General features: G+C 36.0%; 1 protein-coding gene across 2 annotated transcripts in view; it reads right to left on the reverse strand.

The window, feature by feature from the left end:
- Nucleotides 1-12,088, reverse strand: part of PRKG1 (protein kinase cGMP-dependent 1) — a 1,104,481-nt gene that overhangs the window by 175,457 nt on the left and 916,936 nt on the right. For both annotated transcript variants that reach the window (XM_031461315.2, XM_031461314.2), the window contains exon 7: nt 8,528-8,622. In XM_031461315.2, the coding sequence (XP_031317175.1) occupies nt 8,528-8,622 (95 nt within the window). The remainder of the gene's footprint in view (nt 1-8,527; nt 8,623-12,088) is intronic.

A 12,088-nucleotide genomic window follows, 5' to 3' on the forward strand; every position in this document is an offset into this window, starting at 1 on the left:
GGTGGTGAACCTGAAACCCCTTAAATATTACCTGAACTGTCCTAAGTTTTTTTATTTTTTGTTTTTTAATTGTCCTAGTGCCTGAAACATGGGTTAAGACAAACATAGCATATTTTTCAGAAAGATCTCCCACACTTCTTTCATTATGTGAATGAGGAACAAGGACACTGTGAAGCCAAATACAGCTGGAAATGCTTGTTTCATGTGGACACAGTCTTAATCAGAATACACTAGTAAATGTTACATCTAAAAATAATTTTTGGCAAGAATATTCAGTGGGCTTTAAAACATTTTTTTTCAGTCATCACAAGTAATTAGTGTAAGGACAATGAATATAACCAATTAAAATTTTTGTTGCCTGTCCAAAGTATGATTTATAACAAGCCATTTTTCTTCCACATTGTATGAAGGAAAAAATAATCATTTAGACACAGAAAGAATAAAAATGAGAGACACAAAGTACTAGCCAAGTTCATTAACAAGGAAATTAGCTTCAAATGAAACATTTTTATATTTGTTTGAAAAGATTTTCAAATTTACATTATATTTGCTTATCTGATGGCACCTGAGAGAAATTATGTATCTGACTGACATGTTGGAGAGTATCAATGAGGGACTGAATTGTTTTGTAAGTATCTCAATTTCCACCACTGAAATGACCTTATATTTAGGACAGCAGGGATGAAGAAAACATTTTATGGAAAAATACTAAGACTGTGATGTTTTCCCAAACATCTACAACAATCTAATCCTTTTTATATAAATAATCATTTCTGTAAGCAGATCCAAAGCCTCACTTCAGAAGAAAAGTCCTCTCTTATAAATCCTCTTGCATTTAACAGAATTTTTTTTAAAACAACCAATCTGCTAATTTGAAACTAATGTATCTTGGGTAACTGATCAGTTACTGACAACTACAACAAGCTACGTCAACTACGCGTGATGTATCTGAGCCTACAGTGCACACTAAAGCATTAACAAGATTATCAAGTAAATTCAAACAACAACAAAAAGTAGTTTTGTACAACTAACATATTCCAGGTGAAGGTGTTCTTTAGGGACGTCCAGAGAGCATGCATTCAGATTTCCTTGATTAAATTATCTTCAGTAGTGTGTGTAGGCTAGGCCAAAGGTGTTCCCATACTACTATTTGTAATTTAGGATGTGTGTGTGGGAGGGGGTTGTGTATATGTGGCAGGGAGGGGAGGAGGGGAAGTGTAATTATATTTTGTATGCAATATACTTTCTTTAAAACCAAGATACGACTCTCATAAATCTTCTGATGGGATCCTTGACCTCAAAGCTCAATGAGGTACCGTATCCTGGGCTTCTTTATGTTAAGATACAGGAGAGGACGCCCGTATCATGAGTCTAAGTGCCTACAGAGCAACAGGTCAGCTTCCACCTGCCTCCACCCTTGGGCGCTGTGCTGTGCTGGGCTCCCAGATTCTAACATCCCACTCGGAGCTTGTTTTAGGTTCAGTTATCCATCCATGCCAGGAGGAACTATAATCATAAAGACTATCCAAATGGCAAATACCTAATAGCAAAACACACCATGGGGATTATGATGACATAAAAGATCTCAGTAGGACTAAACCATCGATCATGAAGCAGGCATCTGGGTGATGAGACTGCAGTAATAATATGGGGGCAGATCTCACAGCAGGGAGTGCCACAGATAGCCGCTGAGAAGGAAAATGACATGAAGCTACTTGTTTTACAGAATGTTATGGGTTGAATTGTGTCCCCCCAAAGCTATTCAAAGTGCTACGCTTCAAAAACCTGTGAATGTCACCTTACTTGGAAACAGGGTCTTTGCAGAGTTAAGAAGCTACTACATTGGACTAGGATAGGCCCTAAATCCAGTGACTGGTATCCTTATATCGAGAGAGAGATTTTGATACAGACACACACGGAGGAGACAGCCATGTAAAGGAGACAGAAATTGGAATAATGAAGCTACTGGTCAAAGATGTCACAGATTGCCGGCAGCCTCCAGAAGTTAGGAGAGGGCCATAGGATAGATCCTTCCCTAGGGCTTTCAGAGGACACATAGCCATGGTGATGCTTTGATTTTGAACTTTTAGCCTCCAGAACTATTAAAAAATATTTATTGTTTTCAACAAGGATCTACTGTATAGCACAAGGAACTATATTCAATTTCTTGCAATAAGCTATAATGGAAAAGAATCTGATAGTATACATGCATGGATAACAGAAACACTTTGCTGTACACTGAAATTAATATTGTAAATCAACTGAACTTCAGTAAAAATAAGATTAAAAAAATAAAAATAATTTCTATTGTTTTTAAGACACTCAGTTTGTGGTAATTTACCATGAACACCCTAGAAACTGATACCGAGAAATTATCTTAATGTGTGTGATGGATGGGAGGGGAGCAAGACTGGACACAGAATGACCAATCAGAAGGGCCTACAGTTATCCAGGTGACAGAGCATGGTGGCACTAATCAGAATAGTACCAGTGAGAATGGAAAGACATTGGTGATATTGAGAGTTATTTAGAAAGTAGAATCAATAGGATTAGTTATCAGTGATTAGGGTATTTTAGGAAAGAAAAGAGTCAGGGATAATGTCCAAATGTCTGATTTGAGAAACACTTAGTAAAATAGGAATCACTTGAAAAGGAAGAGATTTGGTTGGGGGCAGAGAGAAAATTTAGCTTTGTCTTCATATCATTTGGGGTAACTAAGTGATGTCTAAGTGGATTTGCCTCATTGGAAACTGGGTCTGGAGCTCAGGAAAAAGTTTTGGGATGGAGATAGAGATAAAATAATGTTGCTATAACACTTCGTGATTCTCCCATAATATCACTTAGCACACTATTTTAATTACCTGTTTACCTGTAAATCCTCAACAAGGGCAAGCTGAGACCAGAGAATTGAAAGAACTTCTTTTGACGAACACTGCTCTCCCTAACAGGCCAACATTAGATGTCCCTACTTGTTCCATCTTATGGCGTAGGAGTGATATTAACAAGGCGATTCTGACTCTTCCCAGTCAGTTGTGCAAAAAGAAGTTGGCCCAAAATATTGGCAGCTTTTTGGCTTTGGATCTTAGCCACAAATCCAGGACAACAGGGGGAAATGTAACATTCTGTTACATTTAACATAGATAATCCATTATAATCCTCATTAGAATATTCTTCACTAAAAACCGTATTATAATCCTCACTAAGAAACAGAACAAATGAAAAACCCTAAAAGTCTCAGGTGCAGAGAATCAAGAGGGGTCCTAAGGTTAGAGAAATGAGCTAGAGCTGGACAAGAGGGCTCACAAGGGGCAGGTGAAGAAGTCTGGCTACGGCCCTATCAAGATGGCAACTGGGACAAGTCCCTTATAAGTCCTGGATTATTTCTTCACACAGAACACAAGCTTTAGAAATAACTCTCTATATTGTCCTGGGTAAACGTCAAGGAGATTTTCCCTGAGGGACACAGAAACCGATGTCTTGCAACTGGGAGATCGAAAGCCTTTCTACCCCATCTAAATGGTGCAGGGACAGGATGATGATCATGGGAGGGAGGGAAAGGACTGGCAGAGGACCCAAGAGAGGCTTGAACTCTTACAGTATTTTATTTCCATATAAATAAATGAATAATAATCAGATTCAAATATTGCAAAATATTAAAATGCTGTATCCAGTGTTTGTTATATGATTTCATGTGCTACTGTTTTATTAATTCAAACAAAGAAGGAGGTTAACACACGTTAGTTAACTTGCCCAAGCTCGTAGTCCATGTGGGGAGAATCTAGGGAAACACAGACTTCTAGTACCAAAGTCTGTTAAACTGACTTGGCTTTCATTTTTGCATTAACCAGGAAGGGCCTGGCACGTGGCCTAGGTGTTCAGAACAATAGGCAACAGCTGGGATAGTTCCCGTAGGGAGGGGCCCCTGCTAACAGAGGTCCTCTATCAAATGCCACCACTTAATAGGGTGTCCCAGGGCTGCACTTGGCATCCAAGGGTCTGTTCCAGTTGTAAAGAGGACAAATTTCAAGAGAAGCAGAGGTTGCAACCTAAGGAAACTTAAGAGATCATCTACTTCAACTGGCTCAGTTTACAAATTCAGAAACACCCAGAGAGATCAACCGCCTTGCTCAGTGAGTGGATGGTTCAAAATCGAATTCCATATCACTTATACCAAGTGCTCTAAACTTTAGAAGTCAACAAGTAGCAGAACATTCCTGGAAATGGGGACGGTAATGATAATAAAAATAAAAATAAAAATTATGGTCATGGTGATAATAGTAGCTAACTTTTTTGAGCACTAATCTAAATTCTAGGTACTCACCCAAATGCTTTATGAATATTCCCTTGATTATTCCTCAAGACAACCCAAAAAGGTAGGTACAACCATCACCTCCATTTCAGATCAAAGGAGAGCCTCTCAGGGTCTTATAATTTGTAAATTTCAGAGTGGATGCTAACCCAGGCAGTCTGACTTCTAAGCTGGAACTCTTAACCATATACAAAGCTCAAGACTCAAACATTAGGGGAAAGGGCAGGACAGTGGTCTGCAAGTTGGGGGTCAATCCCATCTCTCCCAGGTTCAACTTGGACTTAAAATTTCTCACAACTATAGATGCAAACTATGTGTTTGGCTTAGAATTTGACATCATCTGATGCCAATGTGAATTCTGTATGGTTTCACAGCAGGTAGAGATCTTGAAGCAATGATATGTCAAAATGTAGATGGAATAATTCATAAATTCTTGGACTTTAACCTGACAAATTCTCCTAAACACAACTTTAGTTTTCATTTATATAAAGGAGTACTTCTGAAAAGAGTAAAATGTTTTGTCCTCTTTCTGCTGTGGAAAAACCATTATCACAGCAAAAATAATGCTTAAGCCAAACAATACTGAATAATTTGCTTCATGTCAACCAAAAAAGTGAAAGCAATAAACGAACCAAATTTTTCTAGTAATGAGATGCTATTGGTTAGTGAATTATTATAATGAAGATTATAGGATAGCTAACTGTATCTCTCCAACCAACAAGGAAACAAAACTTGCTAATTCTAGAGGCAGAACTTCATGGTGGAGTTCTGGAGTTGGGTTACTGAGGTCACATCTCAGCTTTGTCGTTCAATTATCTACTCTGTGTTTAACCAATACTAGTACTAGGCACTATCAAATTTTAAAAAAATGGTCAAGGTTTAATTTCAATATTATCATTTTATCAATATATTCATGATCTGCTGAACATCCTCAGGAAAACAAAACAAAAATCCCCAGTATCTATAAATTTTATATGTAAGAAAACAATCTGAAATGCTGTGTTATGTACACCCAGGGAATGCCAACTATAAAATCTGCCTTCCAAGGATAAAAATCCTAAGGTTTTCAAAGAATTATAGCTGTTACTCAAAAGGACATACACAGTTGCTCAAGAAGACTTTATATCCTAAAGTTACATAACTTTTAAAGTTATTTGGAGGGAAACAAGTGAAACAAATCAATCAATTTGTGTAAAGTTGGAATTTGGGGAGTAAACATGGAAATTCAAAGAAAAGATCAAAAAAGAACATAGAGACTCAGAGTAAAAAACAGGTTACAGATATAGAACATCAAAACATTAAAATGTCAAAAAATAATCAAAAGGAAATGATAAGAAGGGTAAAACTAACAGGCTTCCCTAACAGGAATCTAGTTATGGAGTTTAAAGAGGCATATCATTGATAGAAATCATGAAATGGCAACTCACAGGTCAAATCCTTTGTAGAAATGTGTTGTTTGCTTGCAGAGCCTTCTTTTTTTTTTTTTTTTTAATCAAGCTACAAAAGCATATATATTTTTTCAAAACTCATTTTTTCTGCTTTTCTTTAAAAAATGAAAAAGCACAGCAATAAGTTGGAGCTCTGTAATTGCTGTCCGCATTGCATAAGACTGCAGTTTGCCACCAGTTTCACTGGCCTTATTTTGACCCATTTTCATTACCTGCCTGCCCCCTATAGTCAAGTGAGTTCGTAAATCCTTATCCACCACCAAATTCCAGTAGTGAAAGTGATCGGTGGCAGAAAGCATTGCCAGACTGGGCATCGTTACAGAGGTTCATTTGTTCACTCATTCATTCAACAAATACATGCTGAGTATCTAAAAAGTGCCAGATGCTGAGCTCAAATCAAATACAAGTACTTGGGATTTCTTTTCATTGAGGTAATAGTCCATCACAGACCTGAATGTTGTACAAAGATGTGTACAATAGAGTTTAGGACAAAACGTTGGTGAATTTTAGGAAATGAAATGAGAAATTCTAAAGAATGTTAACAATTTCAAGGGTCTCAAAAGATGGGGATTTTAAAGAAGAAAAGGTGTGGTCAGCAGTGTAAAACCATAGCTGAGAAGTGAAGTCAAATGAAGACAGAAAAAAAGACCATTCTTTGCAGTAAGTAGCAAATTCCTGGTGACACTTAAGAGGGCATACACAGAGTAGGCTGATAAAGCCAGGTTGAGCGGTGAGAAAGTAAGAGTAAGCGGCATAAAGAAGAAAGAGAAATGGGGGAATGACGGGGATAAGGTGTGGTGGGAAATGGTGGGAGTTGGGTAAAGAGGACTGAATATATGCAAAAGAGTTTTGGAACCAGACAGTCCACAGAAATAACCATATACTAAAATGAATTCAGTCTAGAGGGAATATCATTAACTTAAATTTCAATATCAGAGCAAAATTTGGTAACTTTCCTGTAAACCATATCCCCAAATTCACTTCATGAGACATTCTGGGAAGGTGTTTTCACTGTAAAACTTTCTACAATTAGCACCAAAATTCAGTGACATTAAGCTACAAAAGAAAACCTATCAATTCTCAATTATGTTTTATGTGTTGGTGTTCCACTTGTGATCTCAGTCAGAGATGACTGAAATGTTTAAGGGCTCTGCTGGGAATGAAGTTTTCACAGAGGCATCTAATCTTGGACCAACGATCAGGTGATTTTATTCTCTAGAATCCTCTACATTTATAACAGTCAGGGGAAAGAATGGTAAAGTACAAAGGGTTCCTTTTAGTGCAGTTTATACTAGGAAGATGATGTCTATTGCATTCTTTTATGCAGCCACATTGAACGTGGTATTCCCTCCAGCTTTGCCACTGGAAATATTTAGCAGCAAGTACTTGTTCATCAAATAAAGGTGAAATTGACCAAGTTAAAGAAAAAAGGTCAGTCAAATGCATTTAGCTCTGAATTTTCATAAAGTAACGTGGCCTGAGTAACATGACCTTTCAGGATCTCTCTTTCATTTCTGTAGCTATGAAATGGTAAGAAGGAAAATAAAATCTGCCAACTGATTGTGGTTTTAAAAATTAAAACTCTCCAAACTATTTCCTCATAATACTTTTTAGCAAAATCTTTACGTTATTTTTTAAGTGAAGGCATAATTTGAAATGGAAGCAAAACAGACTGTTCCACATATTTTAGAAATAAATTATGTCCTATTTGCTGTCTTTCTAGTATACACACCTGTACCTGGCATTTGATACAAAAATAAATGTTTATTGGTTATTCGCTATTCAGTTGGCTTACATATACAGCACTGAACTTTGAAAAGTCTCATCCATATGGATAACTTAGATGGTTACTTACTGGAAAACAAGAGTGAAATATCCAAATATATTAGTCATATTTGTCATGCCTTCTGTAAAATGCATGATACAAAGTCAATTGGGTTTTTCTTCATTAGTATATGGGAAGAAATCCCAAACACTTGCCTCTTGAGGTCTTAGTTTACAAGCATAATGTCAGTGATTTTGCAGCGACACCTCTATGAGTCCAGCCTTCAGAGCCGGTTCACAGTGAATCGGACCTACTTTACCTTCACTTCCACCTCCTCCTTCACCTCCACTACCACAGTGATGACAACCACCACCCAGAGGTGACTCCCAGAAAGGCTTCATTACCTTGTGATCTGTTGTTTGTACAATCAGGTTTTGGTATCTAAAAAATCTCAACCAATTATCTTCCTATGATTCTGAATAAAATTTTTGTACAAAATGAGCTTAGTAGAGACTTCTCTTTTAAAGTCTTTGCAGAGGTTGCAATTAAAGAATACAAAGCTGAGAAAATTTCCTATTAATACAGAAATGATTTATTATAGAAGTAAAGCAGATACTAATAAATATAAAATAAACAAGTTTATACTGTGTAGCACAGGGAACTATATTCATTATTTTGTAGTACCTTATGGTGAAAAAGAATATAAAAACGAATATATGCATGCTCATGTATGACTGAAGCATTATGCTGTACTCGAGAAATAGACACAACATTGTAAACTGACTATACATATACACATATACACACGCAGAGTTAACCAGTCAATTCCACAGCCTATCCAAAGAGTCTCCAAGTCCAGCTGGAAGTAAGAATGGTCATCAAGGGTCTGTGTCTGTGTCTGATGGTGGAATAAGCACTAAATAACCTATTTTGCTAGAAGCGCAATATTTAAGACTGAGATATATGTAGCACTACCAAAAATTTTGTAAAATGTGATCTACTTACCCCTGCAAGGCTTTCTCTCCAAACCAGTCTCCTTTTCCTAAAGTTCTAAGAAAGACCGGGTCTTCACTTGGTGAGTCTTCACGAGTGACATTTACCTAGATAGAGAAACAATGAAAGTCTATTTCCACTGCCAACACACTGGATGATCAAATAAATACTAGTTAATGATGCTAATTCTATTTTTAAACTTATTTTTATGAAGAAAAAGAGTACAGTACCACTGAAGAGGCCAAAGAATAATAGCACAAATGCCCATGCAGCCCAAGAAATAATCTCCAAATACTTTGCTGTACTTTCAAGTTGTCAAGAAATAACATGTAGAAATTTGAATTTCACTCAAATCCCCATCTCTAGTCTCATTTCCTACCTCCTATGAGGCCATCACTATGATGAATTTAATGAGCATTCCTCCCATCTTTTTTACATGTTTATATGAATGCGTTTTTAAAATACATGAATAGCATAATACAGTATGTATCATTCTGAGACTTACGCTTTTCTCTTAACATTGTTTTAATTATTTATTCCAAGCTATTATATATAAATCTAGTCCATACATTTTAAGGCTTTACTGTCTTCTTCTAATCTGTTATTTATTTATTTACTTCTTTGTAGATGGATGTTAATATTGTCTCCATTTCTTGGCTTCATTTAACATCATTCTATACACCTAGACATGCACATCCCAGTTCCTCTAGGACGTGCCTATCCCTTTGCTAAGAAGAATCCAGCCTTCATTCAAAGGCCACACTGTCATGAAGCCTTCCCGCAGGCCTCTACTTGACTTTCATCCTCGTGATCTGTATGCTTCATTCAGCAAGATTATTTTTTGAAGATATATAAATTACACCTATGTCTTTTTTACCATAATAAATAGTATGCTCTTGTAAGAAATGGGTATTTCTTTGGCATTCTCTATAATTTCTAATAGGTTCTTAATAAAGAGCTATAAATTTCATGAACAAAAAATCTTCATTACTAACATGGTATCTCTGCCCACATAGGAATTGGGGGTTGGGTGATAGTCTGTGGAAAGCAAGTAACAATGTATTTGTTGCATAAATAAAGACATAAATACAGTAATTGTTCATTTTTGTTAATTCATTTCCTTCTAAAGCTCTGCAAACATTTGTAATACTGGCTACGTATCATCCAGGAAGGTTAAGCAGTTAAAATTCACCTACCTGGAAAACGTAATGAAGTAGAAAAACTAATTTCTTGAGACAATGCCAGACACTTAAACACATTTAAAAATACTATGCCTCAGGTTTCTGAATTTAGAGATTGATGTCAAAGACTAGAATTTTTATAAGCATTAAGAAGGTCTGTACAAGGTGGAGGGAATTCAATTATTCTTCTTCACCGATCCATTTGATTATTCCTCCACACAGTGTTGCAAAACCATAGAAATGCAGTTTTTAAAACCACTGAGTTATATCAGAGAGATGCTTATTGGCATACAGATGAGGCTTTTACAGATGCAAATGGAAATGCACTCACATAGTGATTCTCAAACTTAACTGTGTGGGGGGAGACTATGTAGAGGTGTGTCTTGTTTAAAATAAAGGTTACTGAACTCTTATTCCTGAGGTTCTGACTGAGTGGGTTTTGGAAATATGCATTTCAAAAGAGTCATGTGGGTGATTTAGATGCAAATGTGGTACAGCCCAGTCTGACAAACACTGATAAACTGTTTTATCTCTGAACTTCAATTTTCTCATCTGCACAATGAGGCAACTCAACGAAATTATTAGTCCTCCTAGATGTTAAAAAAAAAAAGTCATGGGCTAAAGTGTAATAAACTACAAATTAAGCTCATTAATTCAAATTAGATAGTAAGAATACATTATATAACTGTACTTTGCCATTTGGGTAACAACAACAAAGAAATCAGAAATCCAAAATGGCAGATTTATGCAAGCCATGGAGAAATGGTGGTGGGTTTTGAAATGTTCTTTAAAATTATGTTACTGAAATGGAGTGATCAAGACATAAAAAAATGGTCCACCTACAGAATGAAGCACTTTCTGCTTACATAATAAATGTGAGGAAAAATGTATCTCCAAAATCTATCTCCTATAATTTATGTATATGAAAAAAGCAAGCAACTCAAAGAGCAAGAATCAAAATTTTCCTTTAAAGTTATAATATCCACAGGTTTTCTTTGTATATATCATTCTAAATATGCACAGACACCATTCATGGACATTTGCATGGGAAAAAATTTTAAGGTAGAGAAAGTTAAACATACAGAGATGGCCTCTCTAACTCTAACCTGCACCCATCTTCTTTCCACCTAAACCACAAGGTACTTTATGGTCCACAATGCTGCAGAAGGGAACTAGCTACGGAGCCTTAAAGATAGTATTTGGTCTGAACACTTATTACCCCACCACCTGGGGTGGGATAACATGAGGTTATCTCATATGGATGTGTATATTTGTGTGCTATGTGTGAATTAAATGAGAGAAAAATCAATGAAAAGCATCCTCTTAATTTTAAGTGTCCCCCAAAGTTGGCTCCTTTTTCCCTTATTTTCCCCTTTATTCCATTTCTCTCCCTTCTACTTCAGAAATTCCATGCATTTCATTGTGATTATCCCATATCACTACTATTGCTCTTATTGCCATAAAATGCTCTTTAGAGTATTAACCACTTTTAGTTCTAGATAGACAAGAGAATGTGTGTATTTTTATGATCCTTCTACTTATCTGTATATTAATTTTCTATAAAATATATGCATGGTCTTGTAATTTAAAATTTTGGAACTATTTTTAAATTTTGTATACATAATTTTTTAAATTAAGAATCAAAATAGAAATTAGATATTTTAAATAGAACACAAAATTTATCTTTGATATCAAAATTTTCAATAAACAATATCAATGTGCTCAACCAACATGTTTATCCAAGAACAATTCAAAAACAAAATGAAATGTTTTAGTACAGATTCAACAGGTTTTATAAACAAAGCAATGTTTGTTATAAAGAAATATGGAAATTACAGATCTGTGGGCAAACCCAGCTGGAAAACAGGGTTAGATACGCATTTTCCTACCTATGTGATCAATAGATTATAAAAATGAAGAGTCCCCAAATCGAAGCAGCTCTTTCAAACAGAGTTCTGCGCATATTGCTCAAAAACTGGTCCTGTTATTCCAAAACCAAAATGTTTCCTAATGCAGAAAAACACTTTTAGGAACTGTATCTGATAGTTTGGGGCATGTACAGGGGAAGGATTTTTCCTGAGCTTGAAGTTTGTATGCATTCTTTGAGTCATTAGCTACATTCATCTGGGTAAGACCTATGATACCCATGAGTCTGATTTGACAACTGGACCTTTTATGCAAACACAGGAATGAATTAGAATCTCTCTCATCATGTGTTCTACTTCCTTCCCCCAAACACCTATGATGTTCATGTTCAAGATTCCCTTCCTAGTGCTACTAATTTCGTGTGTGTGCACATGCACTCAAATGCACTTCACTACATGCAAAAATGCCACATATTAGCCTGGTTTTAAACTTTATATAAATAATATATCACACTTATTCTTCAACT

Source organism: Camelus dromedarius, chromosome 8 (genome assembly GCF_036321535.1).
Source record: "Camelus dromedarius isolate mCamDro1 chromosome 8, mCamDro1.pat, whole genome shotgun sequence".
Classification (NCBI taxonomy): domain Eukaryota; kingdom Metazoa; phylum Chordata; class Mammalia; order Artiodactyla; family Camelidae; genus Camelus; species Camelus dromedarius.